The sequence below is a fragment of the Montipora foliosa genome, chromosome 10 (genome assembly GCF_036669935.1).
Source record: "Montipora foliosa isolate CH-2021 chromosome 10, ASM3666993v2, whole genome shotgun sequence".
NCBI classification, from domain to species: Eukaryota; Metazoa; Cnidaria; class Anthozoa; order Scleractinia; family Acroporidae; genus Montipora; species Montipora foliosa.
Genome location: NC_090878.1, coordinates 28309922 through 28330643, shown reverse-complemented (window position 1 = coordinate 28330643; position 20722 = coordinate 28309922). Strand labels below are relative to the sequence as shown.

The 20722-nt window shown below is 41.2% G+C and overlaps 1 protein-coding gene and 1 pseudogene across 1 annotated transcript in view; one reads left to right on the top strand and one right to left on the bottom strand.

Moving 5' to 3' along the window:
- The window catches only part of LOC137972412 (dedicator of cytokinesis protein 7-like), a 125496-nt gene that overhangs the window by 39785 nt on the left and 64989 nt on the right, over positions 1–20722 (top strand). The window contains exons 8-11 of the mRNA XM_068819122.1: positions 1–17; positions 4466–4559; positions 19559–19629; positions 19883–19974. The exon at positions 1–17 is cut by the window's left edge and continues 151 nt beyond it. Coding sequence (XP_068675223.1) covers positions 1–17; positions 4466–4559; positions 19559–19629; positions 19883–19974 — 274 coding nt within the window. The remainder of the gene's footprint in view (positions 18–4465; positions 4560–19558; positions 19630–19882; positions 19975–20722) is intronic.
- Positions 11918–17515, bottom strand: LOC137974150 (uncharacterized; annotated as a pseudogene).

Here is a 20722-nt window from a genome sequence, read left to right as displayed (position 1 = left end):
GCAGTTTCTTCAAACAGGTACGCATGTAACTAATTTTAAAATTTGTATGATTATAAATCGTGATTCTTTTCATAAAAACGTTTATTTACTTGATTAATGATGCACAGCTGTATTGACATAAATTGATAGTTAATAATAAAGTATTCTCGTTTGTCTCACGATGTGGTCACTTGTGATGTACATGTAGATTGCGAAGTTTCGACTGCATACTGCTAGTCTTCATCAGGCGATGGGGTTGACTGGTTACGTGTCACCAAGCGGGTTATGTCCGGTGTTGTTAGCGTGTTCTGAAACGGCAGAGGTCTGGTTACGTGCAAGTCGGATTGTCTCGCTCATGTTCTTTGATTCTATCTTGCATAGGTCTTCCAGTCTTGCCGATGTAGGCTTTACTGCATTCACAGGGAATCCTGTAAACTGCACTATCTTGTTTAGTCGGCTCGACAGCATCTTTCAGTCGTACTAGATGTGATCTTAATGTAGTCTCTGACATGAAAACAGTGCGTATGCCTTGTTGCTGTAGGCAGCAGCGAAGTTGTTCGGATAGGCCCTTGACATAGGGTAAAACCGCAGTAGACTTGTACTTGATCGTGGGTTCAGTGCTGTTCCTCGGTTTCCTGGTTTTGGTGAAATTCTGCAAGTAAGAAAGAGGTTAACCGTTAGAGACAAGAACAGAAGACAGGCGTTACGAGACGTTTGGCGTGCTCATAGAGGCACTTGACAATAGAGGCGTTTTACTGATTGCGGGTTGGGGGGAGTCATACGCTAAGTACTGATCAGTGTGTGTAGGCTTCCTGTACACGCTGGTGGTGAGGCGCCCATACGGTTCACTTGAAACTGCCATCACTTGAAACTGCCTATCAACATTTCTGTGATCCAGGATGGTGAAAGTGTCATAGGTCATAGGTCTGTAGGCTGAAGTAGTTATTGCCTGTTGTTCGAAACTCTCCATGGATAGGTTAGCAATAACAGTGGACACCAGGCTTCCTATGGCTGCTCCCATGGCTGGAAGTATGTGGATCTCAATATGAAATTCAGGAGGTCAGCGATCTGAGCAAGTGTTAGTGTCGTGCGATCTGCAAGGCTGGGGTCGTCCTCTAGTTTCTGTAGCGCGGGTTTGTTCAGCGGTGTCGATGGGAACGTTGGTAAACAGCGACTCTACGTCGAAAGACACCATGATTTCGTTGTCTAGGATAGTCTTGCTACTAATGGTGGATACAAAGTAAGCTGAATTTTGAATTTGATAAGGTTGTATTATACCAGTAATAGCTGAAACTGAGTGGAAGAAGGTACTCCACAAATTCTTTTCTTGGACGCTAAACCATAGAAGTTGAAGGGAACTTCTTGTCACCTTTGAAGCCAATGGGTTTAGTATTTTACTAGTAGCCACATGTATTCTCAGGGGGCTATTTACCTAAGACATCTACCACAGCTCTATAACGATTTACAATGTTAAGACAATATCACGTACTTTTAAAGCTACATATTACGCAAAGACAACTGGAATCTCCTGGAAAACAAAACACAGCTCTGTTAATAGTTATGGAACAAAGCACTGTGTCAGGTTACTGCACTACCACACGCACGCAATGTGTGCCTTTTTTTAAAACATCGAATCATACACTACGCAACTTGTAATATTTTTTGCCGTTGCAACTTGCCTGGAATTTTGCCTCTTTGTTATCTGAAACCTAAAGCTGCATCATTTTTGTCTATAGGGTAAAATAGTTTGTTAAGTTATTGATAGCTGAGTGTTAATCGATAAATGAGCCGTAATGCCGAGTAGACAAGATGACTCCATCGTTTGTCAACGTCAAGAAGTCACAGGATTGGGACATCATAATATAGCTGTCAAATGCCGCCAATAACCAGAGCCCGAGTCATAGTGCAGCTGTCAACAAAGTAAATCATGATCAAACCTTGTGTGAATTCTGTTATTTAGTGCACAGCCAAACTGTAAAGTGTGTTTGGGCTCGGGAGTTTGGAGTGAGAAATCGTGGCAAATGTGTGAAACATTTTTGTCCCATGGGTCTATAACTTTCAATAGTTGGAAATCAACAGTATGATTATAAAGAAAAAGGCAAAGAAACTGCAAAGTCAATAACTACCATAGAAGCTGCACACCATGGAGAATAACTATTACATAATGTTCTGCTTTCCATGAAAAACAAATGCTTCAATGGAGGATAACATTTAACATTTCCAAATTCAACTCCGTTTTCATCCAGACTAGATGCATACCCAGAAGTGATTGTTTCTTCAGCAAGTTTTTTAACCCTTTAAGCCCCGAGGGGTTCCCCATTGACGAGTAAAATCGTCTGGCGTTAGACAGAGTAAAATCTATAAGTGCCATTTGGCACTATCGGGGCTGAAAGGGTTAAACGGGGACATAGTTTTTTCACGCTGTTAGCTTAACCCTTTAAGCCCCGAGGGGTTCCCCATTGACGAGTAAAATCGTCTGGCGTTAGACAGAGTAAAATCTATAAGTGCCATTTGGCACTATCGGGGCTGAAAGGGTTAAAGGGTTCTTATCAAAGTTAAACACAAAACTCACTTCAAATCATGTGGATATTGTTTCATGTTCAAGATGTGTTCAATGTTCAATTTGTGTTGCAAAAAAGACTATTAATTTCTGATAAAGTTGAACTCAATACAACCGACTAGTGACTGCAGACTATAGCTGCAAAAGGCAGACTGCAAACTAAAACAGTTTCATCTTACCTATTGTCATGCAATGGCTTTTCAAAGGTCATCTTCCTGGGTCTTTGCCTTTTTTCTGGAAATAATTAGTTTACAAGGAAGTAACACAGATGAACTCCTGAAATGGCCCTCCCAAGTACCTCAAACATCGATTTGTTTTAATGTATTAATATTATGTATACACGTGGCAGTAAAAAAAGCGCAAGCAGTGACTAATGACACAGTCGCGACAGACAGTCATGGTTGGCTTTGTTATCATCGCATTATCTATGCTATGTTAAACCCTTTCAGCCCCAAGCCAGCCTAAACCGGCCATACTTGGTATTTTACTCTGTCTAACGCCAGAGTATTTGCCTAACGCCAGACGTTTTTACTCTTCAATGGGGAACCCCCAGGAGTCACTGGGTTAAGTGGCGTATTTTTAATAATATCCACGGGATATTCAAAGGAAATTTATCCTTCTCAGCATTTCTCAGGTGGCAGTCAAATTTTTGGCCACCCCATTGGCCACTCCCTCACAATAACATACTAACCGAGAGGTTTTTGTGACTGACCAGTTGTTTATTTTCCTTGCGGTTTTATCTTGCCTTCATAGGCCAATTTGAAATCGTTTTGTTTAACCCTGTAGTTTGCGAATGTATCAAGATTAAGGAATGTTTTGCTTTCGGTCTGAATTTTGTCAGCAAAGGGAAATATATTGATCAGCTGCAAGGGTGGTCAGGTGCATTACCCTTCATGTATCATCAATCACTTGTCATTTCTCGACATTGCATTCTAGTGAGTATTCATGTAAACCACGATCCTGCGATCTTTCAAAGTACTTTTACGATCTTTCAAGGTACTTTCAAGACTGTTGATCTGTCACTTCCTTGTAAACTAATTAGTTCCAGAAAAAAGAACTGGGAGTATGCCCTTGCAGAATCGAGTGCAAGACAACAGGTGCTCAGAGAGCTCCTGATGACAACATGAAATGTGATCAATTGAACTGTTTAGTCCTCAGTGTGCATTTTGTACCTGGTTTGCAGTCTGCATTTTGTACTGACCACGTAAGCAGCTTTTCCTGTATTAACACAGACTTAGTCAATTGGAACTTGAGGCCACTAGATGTTAGTGGTGATGGAGACCACTTCTTAAAGCCATTTCGCACCAATTGTTTGGTACTCGAGATTGTTATCAAAATGGTTGCTAACAGGTCCTATTTTTTTCTGAAAAATTCACATTTGTTTCTTCATGTATTTCACTGTGCGCATTATCCAAACCATTCTTAAAGGCCCACCTTCGCCCAAAAGTCATTGTGGTTGTTTGTTTTTGTTTTTCAAATGACGACTTGTCCAAATACGTGATGTGATTGGCTAAAGGCACTCAGGCAAATCACGCGGGAAACATGTCAGATATTTAGGTAATTTCGTGTTACACGAAATTCAGTCACGGTGCGCAATGACTTTTGGGCGAATGTGGGCCTTTATTAATTTCACTTACAACGATCAAGAAACACTTTTATTAGGCTAAAGGGCTTTCATTACTTGTCTTGCTATAAGGCTTTGCCGTAGACACTTTTACGCAAATGCTTACCTATTTTTATTTTTTGACTTGCATATTTCACATCAGTATGCGCAATACCCATAATTTATGCATCTGCAAGTAGTACATGAATTGTCTGTCACTACGAGGCCATTATTTTACTAATGTAATTTTCATGAGAACAAGTGCTGCATGCTGCTGTAGCTCATAAAGTAGTTAAGGTTCAAACTGCCTTTTTTTTCCTCAGGAATCTGACAAATTGAAAGATGATGACTTGTACAAATTCTTAGCTGACCTGAAACGGCCTTCATCAGTATTGAAACGTCTCAAGTGCATTCCAGGTAAATTGTAATGATACCAAAATTGCAGTACTCATTTTGTACTTTTGATCCATGCCACTTTATTTGTACATCAAACCCCAGTTGTTCAAAGGCTGGATAACTTTATACAGTAGATAAATCACTATCTAATAGTTTCAGTCTGTGCAGCGATTTCAGTATTTCCTCCTGTAACCATGGGGGTTTGTATGAAAACCTTGGACCAAAATTTATCATGAAGTAATTTTACATTCTCTATTTCATTCTCTATTTTATTTTAGTTTAGTTTAGTTATTTTGTCATTCGTGTGTCATTTTGTAGTGCTGAATTATCGCCAATAAGACATTAAAGGTATATGAAAGTAGCAACAGGGAAACCTCAACAATAATAGGAAACACGTCCAATAACCACCAGGTATGGATACATAAGCAAACATATCCTGGTCTGGTTCATCAAGCACGCCAACTTCACAACCCAGTCAGGCACAGAGTGTAAATCCATTTGCAGCAAGCTCCAGTGTCCTTCGTAGTGGCCCACCTCTATGTCCCATTTGATCCACTCAGCGACAGAGAAAGCCTAGGTCTTTGGTGGCATAAATGGAGCAGATGCTTGGAAAAACTTGTAATCAGTTTGTGTGAGTTCTACCCAACAATACCCAGAGCTTTCTTCTCAGATATGTTGGCGAGGCGAGAACATGACACACAGTGTATTCAACAGGCTACCCGACACTGGCACTGATTACAATGCAGCGATTGCGAGTCTAAATGCCCATTTCAACCAGCTTGAAATCAGGACATGGACATAAAAGGTTGTTGGCAAATATCACAAGAGCCCACAGACGCAATACACAGTTTTTACTGTAGGCTCAAAGAAAAGGCTATTCTTTGCAAATTTGCAAACAATGAAAATGGAATCAAAACTCAGAAAACTCACAACAGTTCAGATTCCAGACTTTGCTGAAAAGCGCTTAGTGACTCCATGGATCTCAAAGCTATATCCTGGACTACAGCAAAACGCAAGCAATGTTGAACGACAATGATTGGCAACACCAGGATAAACCACAGGGGAAAATAGGTCAATCAGTGGCACAGTGCTATGCACTACAGGATCACGAAAAGCACCCTGCCAATGAGCTCAAAAATGCATCTTCTGTGGAGGAGCATCTCCCTAAATGGAGGACAAGATTCCTTTCTTGCAAGTAGACTGAAGTGCACAGCATGTTCTTAAATCTGCCATTTCACCAAATGCTGCTTTTAAAACTCAAAACAGAAATGCCATGCAGTCCATAACATCACTGAAGAGAAGATGTGACAGTGATGATGAGTTCATTTATTTGTTTAACACGCCAAGCAAACAACCAGAAACAATGGTAAACATCTTCAACATTCCCATCAAAGTTGTTCTTGACACTGGATCATCAGTTAACTTATTCAGGGTTTTCCCTCCAATTTTTCCTTTGGGACTCCTTCAACCTAAGGTTGAGGGTCCAGGAGAAAAAAGTGGGGTTAGTATAGTTTTAAATTCTGGAGAACAATCTAATCTTTTGGCAGGTAATTAAGTTTATTACACTGCGCAGTAATATGGTATAGGCAATGAAGAATAAATATACATATCTTTTATTCAATCAGTTTCTGTTATGTTTTCTTATTAAAAAACGGAACAAAGTACTTGAGGTATTTCTCACTGATTCATAAACTCACTCAGAAACATTAAGCAACATTAGAAAATTCTGCTAACTAAAAAAACTTGACTATTACTAAAAATAAGTTGAAATTTGGTCTGGATGTAGCCCCTTTAGCCTTTCAAAACAGGGTGCGAGATTCAGGAAACAATTTATTAACTTCAAAACTTTTTACTTTTGGCTAGTTTTCATGACGCTAAATGCTAACTAGTCTTACCATCCTCATTCTATTCAGCTGCTCGGGATTAATTCTGTTTCCCAGCTTGGTTTTAACTGAATTTTGGACAGGAAAACCTCGCTCACAAGGAGCACTTGATACTGGGATTACAAGACTGATCAAAGCTAGTTGCTGAAGAAATTGGTTTTTACACCTGAGTCAAGAACAGTTTCGAAGTGATGACAGAGTTTGTTGAGTTGCTGGATGCCATGGTTTCTTAACTCCCTTAAATCAGTGGGCAGTCTTCTAGGGTTCAAGATAATGTCAGAACACTCCAGTAGCTCTAAGTCATCTTCTGGAAACCTTTCATGTAGGTTGTTGATAATCTGGTTCAGGTGTCTCCTTCTTATTGAGTTGAACCTGGTTGTGAGGCTGTTATTGTCAGCAATTTCCACTCCCTTGTAGCTATTCTTCCCTGTGCCTGGAACATCACCTAGGTCTGCCAGCACTGTGTTTACTGGGGGAGGTCCATCAACCATTCCTTGAATTGTCTCAACAGTTGAAGTGACACTGTGTTTAATGGCAGACATGTTGGCGATCTCCTTCTGAAACAGAAGATTAAGTGTTCCAATAACAGTTAGAACATCAATCAGCAAAGCTGTGGCTAGAGGACCTATGCCGAGGCTGTGATATGAACTGCCAAATTCCAACAGCTGTAGCATTAGAACTCTTTTCGTTGACCAAAGAACATAACTAGTGAGTCAAAGTACTCAAATATCATCTTGACACATGCCTCTACACACAGCCATCTAACTGATGAAGGTTCCACCACCTGTTTAACTTTGCCATGCATGAGCTGCTTAATTTCCTTCAGTTTATCATATCGCACACTTCAGTTGGAATAGAATTTATAGATGCTGTTTATCTGCGCTTTATACCGTTCAAGATATTCAATGTCCTTACTTGCATTTGAGGCAGCAAGATTAAGCCTGTGCGCAACACAGTGAACTTGAATAAAGATAGATAGATAGATAGATAGATAGATAGATAGATAGTGTTTATTTACCACGCTTGCAGCACAAAAGCTGGATTACAGTGGTGTCAGCCTGGGTACAATACATATACAACATAAAAATTACAATACATATAAATTATTCACACTAATGGCTAACATAGACATTGGTTCCAAAGTCTCTACGCATATCTGTGAGTAATAAAGTTCCTTAGATGGTCAGTTTTCGCCCTGGGGCGGGACTGGGGAGTACTCCCAGACCGTAGACGGTAGCCCGTAGCCATGGGGTTGCTTTACAGTAGCTGGGAGTAAGGAGCATATTGGCTCCAGACCATTACCTGGTACATAAGATATAAAATTCGTACATATTTCCTTACGTCTCTCATTCAGCGTTTTAAGCCCAGATTGATACAAGGCACTGTTATAGTCGATGACTGGGAACATTATGCGGAGGGCTTTACACTGCACAGACTCAATCTGGTTGTCAAGATAGAGGGGGAGTGCAGCCCATACAGGCGCAGCGTATTCAAGCACTGAACGGATGAGGGCACAGTAAATGGAAACTAGGTCCGGGCATAAAGGCGTTTACAGGCTTTGCTGACTATGTGCTCTACATGCACATTCCACGATAGATGGTGAGAAACATGGACTCCAAGGATCTTGTACGTCTGCACCTGATGGACAGGGCAGCCCTTGATGGTAATAGGGGCCGGGGGACCAGGCTGGTATTGGAGGAAATTAATATCCATAACCTTACATTTTTTAGAGTTAAGGCGCATTCCTCCGAGAGAGAAAAAAGCAAGAAATAGCGTTTGCAATAAGTGGGAGGTAGCTCGGGCTACATCTCGGAATTTGCCTCAAAGACAGTAGTATCATCTACATACTTTAGTCTACACAGCCAGGTGGCAACTAGATGGTTAACTAAAATGGCAAACAACCAGGGGGCTAGTTTTGTACCCTGGGAAATTCCTCCGTGAAGGGATACAGGTGATGATAATGATTTCCCTAGCCTTACTCTTTGAGATCTCTCAGACAAGAAGGCACCTATCCATCTAATAATGGACGGGTGTACATTGAGAACGTGCAACTCTTTCAAAAGCACATTGTGATCCACCAGGTCAAAGCCCTTGGAAAAATTAGCAAATCCGAATAGAGGTGTTACCCCTGTCCAAAAATTGCAGTATGGAATGGAAAAGGTACACAAGCGCATTTTTCGCAGAACTGCTTGATATCTAACTGACCTAGCAACTGCCTCACTAAGGAATCCTGGGTAAAGCCCTCCATTATTTTAGCAAGGAGCGCAGTCAAGGATATAGGTCTCAAGTCCTCTTCCAGCACTTTTGGGGGGTTGACCCTGGGAACAGGTATGACGATGGACTGCTTCCACGCACAGGGAACAACTCCCTCGACCAAGGAGGTGTTGTAGAGGTCACGCACCACTGGGGCAAGTTCGAAAGAGAACTCTTTCCATATGCGGATAGGTACCTTGTCAGGGCCAGGTGACTTGTTTACTTTTATAGATCTCAGTGCACAGAAGGCTTGGTGAGTTGACACTAGGAACTCCTCAGGGACAGGAATGGTGGCGACATCGTCCAGGGGCTGGAGTGGCGAGAAGTGGGATGTCAGATCGAAGAGGAAGTTGCTGAACTTTTCACACAGGGAGTCAGTGGAAGGGAACTCAATTCCTAAGCATCTGCTGCCACCAGTCAGGGCTATTGCCATGCAGCCCACCCAGGTCTTTAATCTCACGACACCATCTGGTGGAATTACTGTCCTTTAGGTTAGACACCTGGTTCTCGGAGTACGTTCTTTTGGAAGTGCGACATTCCACTTGGGTCTTGTTACGCAGTTCCTTGTACAGGGGAGAATCCTTGCCAAGGGATTTCAGCGCTTTTTGCCTCTGCGTAATAAACCGTCTAAGCTTATTTGAGACCCAGGGCTTGTCGGACGAGCACACCTTGACCCACTGCAGGGGAAGGTATGAATGAATGGCGTTTAACAGGGTTTGACTGAAAAGATCGAATTTTTTGGACACTCTGGACAAGTTAAGCACTGGGCTCCAGTCGAAATCGGTGATCCATCTTCTGAAAGCGTGAAGGCTACTAGTACGCAGGTCACGAGACCAAAAATCTTTCTTTGAGTGGTTGTGGCCGGGGAGAGACTCACACGGCTTGATAAGAACAGTGTAATGATTGCTCCTACCAATCTTTGGTAACTGCTTGGGGTCGCAGAAAAGCTTGGGTTTGTTGGTGAGGCACCAATCTAAAGTTCTAGTATCCCTTGTCAAAACCTTCATAATTTGACTGAGCCCAGTTCTGAGCTTGATTGATCGTTCAGATATGCCTGTTGTAGTAGGATTGAAATCGTCATTGATAACAATTAAGCCATCAGGATGTTTAAGGAGGAATGCTTCAGACACCTTTTGTATGTGGTCAATAAGAGCCACATTGTCATCCGCAGCACAAGATGTTGAGTGGTAAATAACTCCTAACAAAATGGCTGACACACAACGAGGCAGCTGGAATGGTCTTATATTAATCCATAGTGACTCAATGTCTTGATCTTCGTGCACGATTAATCTCAGGCAGGGAAAAGTTGAGTCAACATAATCACACACACCACTGCCCGGTCTTCCAGATCTATCATTTCTGAAGCAGAGGAACTGTGGGATTTCCACCGAAGAGTCAGGAGGCAGGTCATTTAGCCAAGTTTCTGTAACACAAACAATTCCTGCCTTAACTGCCTTGACAACGGTCTGCAATTCGGTTATCTTTGAAGGCAGGGATCTCATGTTGCTTGAGAGCATGGAGGGGAAACTTGACTTACGGCATGACGAGCTCTGGAGAACTGTAGGGGTAGTGCCTGTGGTATCACCCCCAGGGAACTCACGTATCTTTGCTCGGCCCGCTCTCTTCGATCTATAGCGTTTTCTTATTCCAAGATCTCCTAATGTTGTCCAAAGTTCCACAGGTAGACGGGACTTGGGCTGAGAAGCTCTGATGGATTTAAGCTCAGAGCTACTATATTGTACTTGCTGTTGTAGATGGTCTTGAGGCAGCTTCGGTTACAGATCCAAGATGGCGGCTTGGACTTGATGACAGATTCGAGAATATCGGGTGAAAATGACGTCCAAGAACGCTCCAACAATCAGAAAATCTGATAAGGAGGTTAAGAACCAGTACAACAGGTACATGTACGTAGAGTACATTTGGAGGCCACATGATAAGCAAACTTTCCACCCGAAGGTAAAAAGTCGGAGCTCACAAAACTCGTGGCACTTCAAGAGGCGTCGCTGCCGTTTAACTGCTTGCTTCAACTTTACCCTTAAGTCCATTGTGATGTCCAGTCATGACAGCTGCCAGGTGTCAGCTGTCAGCCAGCTGCTCACAGAGGGCATCTTTAATGCCAGCAGCAGTGCAGTTAGTTATTTTCTTGTTTCCCACGAATAGTGTTAACAGAGCCAGTTTCTGAGTTGACATATCTGGCAAAAATAGCTAATTTCTTTTCAATGGAAATGTCACATGTTTCATCAAGCATCAGTCGAATAAAAGGTGTGTGAGAATCGTTTAATTCTTTTATCAAGTTTTCTTCAACACATTTGGCCAAAACAGATTCCATCTCTAAAACAATTTCGGGTGTCTTGTAAAAACAGAAGCATCACTACACCATTAGCATTCTGAATTTCTGTTATTGGAATAAATGTTGTTCTTCATCATAACATAATACTGTTCTTAGCTGGACAATGTACCTTTAGTAGAAGGTTTTCAAATTTCCTCACGCTCCAAGCTCCATTACCAGATCGTTATCGCACAAGGAGACGTCAGAGCCATTGTCTAGAAGGGCGTAGGTCTTCATGGTCTTCCCAGAATCATGGCTTTGACTAGAATAATTCTTAAGCACATTTTCCCTTCACCGCCAGAGGTACTGTGGCTTTGTCCACCAGGAACCAGTGGGAAATGTAGCAGCCTCTCCCTAATTCAAAGGCTGTCGTTTGTCTGGAGCATGAAGCAGTGTGCGGTGCTTTCGGGTGTACCCTTGAACTTGGCGGGAACCTTTGGCTTAGCATCCAACACCGATGTGCCCATATTAAAGACAGATGTGACATAGGTGGGCTGTTGCTGTTGCTCCTCGAATGGTTTTGTTTTGAAGATGTGGCATCTCATTAAAGAATGAGGTTCGTCGCATGCGGGGCATACTATTTGCCTTTGAGCACTTTCTTTATGGTTGGTCGCATGGGTACTTAGAGCGGAGGGGTTGGCGCAGTGTTAAGATCTTTGCCTTCCAACCCTAAGGTCCCGGGTTCCATTCCCGGTTCTGCCGAGAGTGGAATATTTGGTGACCTTTTTTCCCGCTAAAGTTCACTCAGCTTTCCATCCTTCCGAGGTCGGTAAAATGAGTACCAGCATGCATGGACTGCTTAGAAGCGGCTGCCATTTGCGCCTGTATATGCTTCCAGTCCGCTGGAGGTAAATTGATCATTGTAAAGCGCCTTTGAGACGTTTGTGATAAAGGCGCTATATAAATGCACCACTTCACTTTACTTTTTTACTTAAAGTTGTAACACACTGAAACGACGAAGTATGTGTCTTTGAACTTCGTCCACGTCTTGAATTTTCTACTGTATCATGTGTGACATTGACAACACTGCGAACCACAAGGTTATTTGTAGCTCTGGCCTTAACTTTGACGAACTCGGCTATATGACTGATATTAGCTCTCTGACCAGATTACTGGATGCTATTGGCGACTTGTACAAACTTTGTTCAGAGGTGAAATGGCAGTCTCAGTACAATTCTCAAGTTATCTGTACCATTAATTTCTTCCAAATAGCCGATTGACGATAACATAAGTTTTCATGTTTTCAACTGGTCTGCGAAAGCTTACAGTACAGCAAGATCTGTAGGTTTCAATGGAGGTCCTTCAGTCAACTTGGAGACATAGTTTGATGCGATAGTAAATGGCAGTCCGAATCGTTCTTCTAATAGTTTCTTCGCATTTTGGAAACCGAGAGATGTATGCATGACTACACAGCACTTGATAGTCTAGTTCCCTTCGCCCTACCTGTGTTACAGGAGATACATCAACTTCTCATCTTCACTCGCTGCATTACTTTCGATACTAGCTTCAAAGGATTTCATAAAGTTCCAATACTCTAGAGGGTTGCCATCAAATGTTTGCAACCGTGGTTTGGGTAATGCAAAGTCTTGCTTTATTGTTAGAGCCATGTTGTCCAATTCATCAGTAGGCAGGGAATGACCCTTTTCAAGGTTTACGTGTGGTTCGCCATGCAACTTAAATTCTTTTGCGTAGGGATTCAACGCTGATGGTTTTGGGTGGAGTGGGCGTGGTCTCCATTCATCCTGTTCTTCAAATACTTCGGGGTGTTATACAACATTTGATTCTTTTGCACATGGACTGAAATTGTCGGGGACAAATCATGGCTGGTCTAAAACAGGGTTCTGTTGGCTTTCTAACAATTGGATTTGAAGGTTAGCTTGATCTATCTTGAATTGAGTGTCCAGAGTTTGTCTTTCTAACTTCATTTATTGCTCTTGTCCTAACAGTTTCTGTTTTTCTTCAATTGCTCCATCTTCAAATGAGCCATTGCTTGTTTGGTTTACAGTGCTGTCAAAGATACATTTGAACTAGTGCGACTTAGAAGTGAACCGACTATACTGATGGAATCTTCAGGTGCAATGCTCACCATTTCGGGTGCTCTAAATGCACTGTCAATTCATTGTTTAACAATCGAATCAAATTCTGCCCTATTACGACAGGGCCTCTTCTTCCCTTTCTTTGTGATGTTTGTTTAAGGTCGCCACGTAATAAAAGTGAAAAAATTTGAAAGCAATCAAATGCCTCTTCAAGCGCCGACATTTTCTCAGACACTTTTTCAACATTTCCTTTGTCTTGTTGCAACTCTTGAATGCTTCGGTATAACGCTGTAACTTTGGACAGATAACCCGATCTTGAATTCTTCAGGCGTGGGCTTCATTTATACTTGTCATTTCCTTTGTTAAAGAGTACAAGTGAAGCTGAGGTGCTAGATGCTATGGAGAACTGCATTGCTGATGTTTGTTCATGGATGATTAATGATAAGTTGATGTTGAATGATGACAAGAGTTCTTGGTGATTGGCACAAGCAAGCAGTTATCTAAAGTGTCTGTTAGCAGTATCAGGGTTGAGTCCCCAAGATCGAGGCTTTTTTCTTTATTTTTGGATTGGCCGAGCCAGCATTATTCCTGGGAAAATCCATTTGCCACATCTTCAATTCAACCCAACTCAGTGCCCTCTGTTTTTTTTTTTAAAACAAGTACCACAGACAACCCAGTTTACGCTCAGGGAGCGTCTAGTTATGAATAATCGGGTGCGGTTGTTCACAAAACGCCTTTTCTTCACAATCAACTTGAACATCCACTTGCTTGACAAGCTTTCTTTACCCCGAAAACAAGTGGTCACTATCATTAATATGTTACAATGTATTGCCTCAAGCAAGTGATCTTAAATTTGCGAATTTGTGTAATTTTTTCCTATGGTAGTTACGTGAAAAGAAGTAGAAATCTGTTGTTGCCCAGAATTCAGTTGCATTTAAAGCGAATAGACAAGGAACAGTCGTGCTTTTATTATCCTGAGAACGAGGGAGGATTCCGCAGGTTTTCTAGCTACCAGCTTGTGTGGCATAGGTGCTGCTTGTATTACATTATGGAAGAAACATTTGAATTGGTGGCTCCTAACGTAGCAGGGGAAGAAGTGTATAATAGCAATTGATGAGTATCTGTGACAGAAAGGAAAGGAAAGGAAGTGGTACTGTGGCAAGCTAGATAAACCATTCAGTACAACGTAAATAAATAGTTTTAAGTTAAAGTATATTAGTCAGTGAGAAAAAATCTTTGAAATAAAGTGAGGCTGTTTTAAGGAAGTTCGCGACAAAATCTTCCTACGGTGAGATTTTCTTCATTTCTCACCTAGAGTCACCGACTTTGTTTCGGAGAAAATGGCAGTGGAAAACTGCCTTAATTTCAAGAAATCGGTCATAATTGTGAGATGTAGCCTCATCTGCTCATCCATCGAAAATCATGAAAATAAACTGTTAGAATGAAGGTTTCCGTGCATAGGTTTTTAGGAATGGGATTTTTAGATAATTGCATGCCGCTAGGGATGTCGTAAAAAGTAGAGTTCATCCTGGAAGAGCATTTTCGTATGCTCTATCCGTTGCAACCACTATCGGAATTCGATGGCACAAGGAAAGAAAATGTTAAAAAAAGATAACTTCTTACAGTGGGAATTTTTTCATGTCATCATGTTTTGTAGATAGTAAGTAAAGTAAGTGATTCGTGTTTAAAAAAATAGGGCTCACCAATGATCAAAACAAGTAAAATCGATGTGATTTTGTAAAGCTCTTGGAAAATTTCGTTTGTCACGCTTTTGCGTGACCTGTCAGGGAAGGACTGGAACCAAAGAGAGGATTGATTGTTGAAGGGGTGAAAGGTTTTTAGCGAAAAAAAAAAAAACTTTCTTGAGCATAGCAACGACGTTTTACGCTGGCGTCATCTTCATTTGGTTAGTGTTTTGTATAATATCTCTTCATTGCCGTCATGTTCATCTGCTGGAGTGTGGTTTTTGTAAAATTTAATTGCTGGTTGTTTCCACGCAGGTCTGTTCTATTCAAGTGGACGAGGACTAAAATACTGCTAGATATTTTCACGAAAGTAAAGGAAAGGAACTTCAAAAACATGCATTCATTTTGAAGTTCGTAGGGTAATAAAAACATTAAAAAAAAAACAGCGCCATTAAATTTACGCAGAGATTTTCGTCTTCGAGTTTTCCAAACTTTCAGCCACTACTCCATCAACTACCTTTTCCAGCTGAGCTTTTCCATCCTCCCGCTCATTTCTCTTTAACGTTTCATGGTGATTCGGAAATAAATGTGCCATTCTTTTGCCGTCCTGGAATATTTTCCCCGGCGTTTTTGTCGCCATTTTATTTTAACTAATGCTTGAAAAATATTTATGAAAGTCAAGTAGACTAGTACACGACTGATAAAACAACGCGAATATCAGTCGTGCAGTAGTCTACTTGACTTTCATAAATATTTTTTAAGGGTTCCCTTCAATCTTCGCTTCTTCAAGGACTTGTTCAATATGTTCTGATGAATAAGGCTGGCTGATTTATGTCATTTCATTCAAAAACTTGTGAGAGCCAGTAATTATGTTGCAGTGTGAGTGGCTTGCCTAGAATAGCAATGCTAACTGCGGGCCAAGATGGTCTTGTTTGTATAATTATGGTTTGTTTTTAAGTAAAAGTAAGAAAAAAGTAAAAATAATCGTGTTTGGCCAAATAAGGGAGGAGATGCTCCATGTGTGCATCCCATATCACGCCAAGTGCAAATACCCACAGTGGATGACATTTTACAGAAAATGGAAGGAGCTGCAATCCTCTCAGAGGTGGATTTGTTTCAAAGTTATTTACAAGCTTCCCAAACACCAGATGATGGAACCATCAGTCTTTGTTTGTTCGAAAGGTGGATAACACTATTCACCGGATAAAGCACTATTCAACGGACAGGATAGTGATCTATCCAGTATATAGTGCTCTCCACCCTTCGAACTATTGGGGCCAGGTGAATAATTTCACAAAGTCATCAATCAAAACATCAGACATGTGCCAAATTGTGAAAATACATGTCTTTCTCACAGTATCTGGTTATGATCCAGAACATCTCAAGCTTCTAGAAACTCTCAGAGACCACAGAATAACAATGAGTCTTCCTAAATGTTTCTTTGGAATGCTAGAAATTAATATCAACCAAAAGGTTGAAGCCGTTGCCAATGCCTCCTGACCAAAATGCACTGCAGAAGTATTCCCTGGGCTGACAAATTACTGTTTCAGATACATACCATAGAATTTCGAAAGTACCCCCCCCCCAAAGAAAAAAAAAGTAATGGCTACAGTAACAGCATTTTGAAAAACTATCCCAAAACAGTAACAAAACACTGTTGTGTTTAATGTTCATTTCAAGCATTACTTTCCGTCGGCTTTCAAAGCAAACTTAAAGAGTATTGTATTTAACATAACATATTTAACTGGATTGAGAGAATTACAGTTAATAATCTCTCGAACAACGAAACCGTGATTATCGTTCTCAGATTATCTTGGAGCACGTGCATAAAATCAGAAGTGAAATTTTCTCAACAAACAATGAGCGAGTTTGAAACTTAATGAAACTTTAACATCTTTGGGATGCTAGAAGTATCTTCGTCCGCACTGTACTACAAACATCTTGTAGTCTTCAGGTACAGTTTCATTTATTCATCATCGTGAAACCAAATGTGCTCCATGTCGCCTGAATGGCCAATTTTGCAGTTCTTAAGGCCGCAAAGGTTTATGTCGTCATTGCGTTGTCGCGGAAGAAGGTACTCTGTGAATTCCACAAATGCCTTACCCAGTAGATCATCATTTCTTCACCGCACCAGGCGTTCTCTTGAAATTTTACGGCAATGCATGGGTCTTATTGTTTCACTTCTTTGTCAGGGATTCACTTTAATTTCCTGAGCCCTTGAATATCAGAAGGGGTTTTATGTGTTGTAATCCATCTGCAAATACCGTCAGCTACACAGTACACTGCGGTTTTTCATGGCCACTTCCAGTGGACCGGGTCCACACAGTTTTTTCTCCTTTTTTTCATAGGTGGCCCCTTTAGTGTTGGTCCATGTTGGCAATGTCACTCAAATTCCAAGGACCAACAATGCCGTGTTGAGGTAGATCCTGTTTCACCTTAATTTGCCATTCTGCGAATATACCTGTGAAATTGCTGAATGTTAACACACAGGGTCTCTGGATGGCTCTGGGCAACATCTGTCTGCCTGCTTGACTTTGATACCTTTACGTCGTAATTCTTTGAACTCTTCATAGACCTGCTTCTCCATTTCAGGATAAGAAGCCTGTCTTCCAGCGCCTGGCTTTCTGGACTTTTTTTGGATCGCTCCGTAGCCTAAGCTTTTGTGCAATCCAAGGATTATAGGTGCTCGACTGTACCATGCCTTAAACTCTCCCCTGCTTTCGCCTAGTTTTTGAATTTTGCTCACGGGTCCACTGTTTTCTCTTAAAAAGTTGTTGATTTGGTTGTCCATGTTGTGGATTTGTGTTCAACTTAGTACAAAAGCTCGGATGAAAGGTCAGTTGCATGGCAAGTGACTATTGTGTACTTGTCACACACACACTCACAATGACAAAGTAACATAATCACATGCTGTAAAGCTGACCTTTGATCATTCGGTCCAAGACCAGAACTGTTGTGCTGCATGTATCTGGAACTTAACAACCAGTTGGTTTATATGGCTTCTGCATTTAAGCTCTTCTGTACTATCAAATCATGGATAAAAGGAGATCATGTATATAAAGCCGATCCAGACATTAATTCGACATGTGATTGCTATCCTGAGCTACAAAATACTCATTCATCACACGTCATTATTGTTAAGATGGGGGAAAACAGCACGCATGCAGCAGAGCAGACAGTTGGACATGTTTCCGACACTTTAGGTGAAGTTCTCTTTCAGCCTTTAGCTGACGGCAATATTACTGTCAGTGCAGAGATCACTGGACAATCCAGAAGTGCGCCAGAGGGTACTTGGGTCCAAGGAGGAGGCCTCGAGATTCCTTGCCTTTATGAAGTTTTTATTAAACAAGCCTTACCAGAATTAAAGAACTCACTCAAAGAGAAACTGTTTGCGCTCAATCATAATACTGATGGAACAGCTTGACTGAAGAACTAAAGAATCGTTTGTGCATGATTTAATCAGTGAGTGAAACGTACAAACGCTGTAATACTGTATTGAAATTAATTTGTCAGTGAAGAGAAACAAACAAACAAGAAGGAAACTTCTCAAAGCTCAAACAAGCCCTAGCAAGTCCACAGGTGTTTGCACACTACAGCCTCACAGCTCCCACGCAACTCATGGTAGATGCAGGACTATTGCTACAACAATTGGATTCTGCATACTGTCCAATCGCCAATGGCAGTTGTTTGTCAGTGGAAGTGCAGATGAAATACTCCCAAATCGAGAAGGAATCCCTCAACATCATATTTGGATATGAACATTTCCATGTATAGCTACAAAAGACATTTTGAGCTGGAAATTGACCGTCACCCACTAGAACACATCTTTAAGCCAACAGTCAGTTTCCAAGGCAAAGCCATTCCCACCAGAATCGAGAAATGGGTACTTTGACTACAAGAGTATGACTTCGAAGTAGTGTATCACCCAGGAGAACACAACTTTGCTGACCCATTATCATGTATACCCTCAAAGACACCACAGAGCGACACAGAAGTAGTACCTTGCTGAGCAGTTAACACCACAAGCCATGACAATGAGAACAAGTCCACAGGACATCAATAGAGGATGAATAGACACTAATTAAAAACCACTTAAAAGGAAAGTCAGCTCAAGAAACTCCCATTATCGTACAAGCCAATTTGCTGAGGAATTGTTCATCACAGATAAAAACATCTTGCTTGCAAAGGAATACACAGACCTCAAAAAGGAAAGCAACAATGTGGAGACCTCGTACTACTTCAGCAGAAACACAGAAACAATTATTCCACTACATACAACCCAAAGTCCCTTATAAGTACCATTAGAGTCATTGGATCTCAAATTGTAATGAGAGATTCTCAAGGGAATTGTTATTGCCATTGTTCTTCTCATGTCAAGTGGTTCCACCAAGAACAAACCCTTCAAATAGAACCACAGCTTTCTATTAACAATGACGAAGATGATGAACATGCCGTCAGACCAATACTTAAAATCACCTAACACAGAAACCATACTCTAGAACGTAGCACCATTCCCTAAAGCTCCTGGATGTTTCTCATGCACCCAACTTCCACTTTGCGACTGAATTGTTGAACACAGTTGAGAAGAACAGCACATATCTCTGCAGATGAAGCCCTGTCCACCTGAAACAAGGTTCCCCTATTAAAAATAAAATATTTGTGCAAATTGAGATATAAGAGGTCCCTGGATGGGAAAAAGGAATAGCTGACTGGTAGTATCTGATCGTGTTAGTGATATGTTATACTGTTTTAAAAAAATTCAGGGATGGCTTATCACCGACTTTTTCATCCATGCAGCCTAGTTTCCCCTAATCATCAGTTTTCCATCCTACAGGTACACTAAAACTTGACATTTCACCACCTGGGGACAAACCACCGTATTGTTTGACTTCTGAGTTGCACCAGGTAATAATGAATATGCTCATAGTTTTGACTTTTTATTTTGTCAATAATTTTGTTTTCTTTAACAGGACCTTAGCTGGAATGTTCATTTGTTTGTTGTACTTTAAAAGGCCGGGCACATCTCAATTATGTTGAGGATTGGCGTTCATTGTTTCTGTTGCATGTACGATTGTACCTATCTTGAGAGCCACCACTGCTCTCTCAGACTTTGGCTTTGTTTCATTTATTTGGGGGTTTTGTTCTTGATTGTTTTTAGGTAAACCCGTACCCAGATGGACAGGGTAGACCAACCAAAGAAATTGAGGAGTTTGCTCCGAAAGAAGTGTTTGCACCTTTTCTTACATACAAGTAAGCTTAATTAGAAGTGTAGAGTAACCTGTCACATTCACCATACAAGCATAGACAATTCAGTATTTTACTCAGTTGATTGAACATAGATTATTAATGAATTTTTATGGATTGTCTAGATTTCATGTACATGTTGTAGTTCAATTGTTTTCCTCTGGTTTCAAACCAGTTCAAGGCTGTGCTCCAAGAAAATGTGTGGGAGCCCTCTCCCAACATTGGCAAGTAGGGTGGCTTTACGTACTCATCTGTTTGACATTGAGGGAATAAAAGTGTTCCTGTAGCATTTTGAACGGGTAACAGGGCGCTTAAGCTGCTGCTGCTTACAGAGGCAATATTGTGGTTCATTTAGGTCTGGTAAAAGATAGCTGAGCTTGTGACATGGCTCAGACATAATTGAATGAAAAACATTATTACATAGTTCGATTCATCTGTCCTTGAGGGTCTCTAGATTACACAGAAAAAGCCTGTCATGATAAGACACGTCATTTGGACAGATGATTGACAAAGCTCATTTCTGTACATGCCCTTGTTCGTCACGTGGATAGGCTGGCAAAGCATGATGGAATACAGGTGCGCAATACTGCAACACAGGTCTAATGCAAGTAGAATAGAAGCTAACGATATCATTGATAGGGACCTGTGCACACTTCAACAGAATGAGAAAATACATGCGCTTATTAGCCTTTGTTATGACTTCAGGAATATGACAATTCCACTGAAGAGTGCTAGCAATGGTAACCCCTGAGAT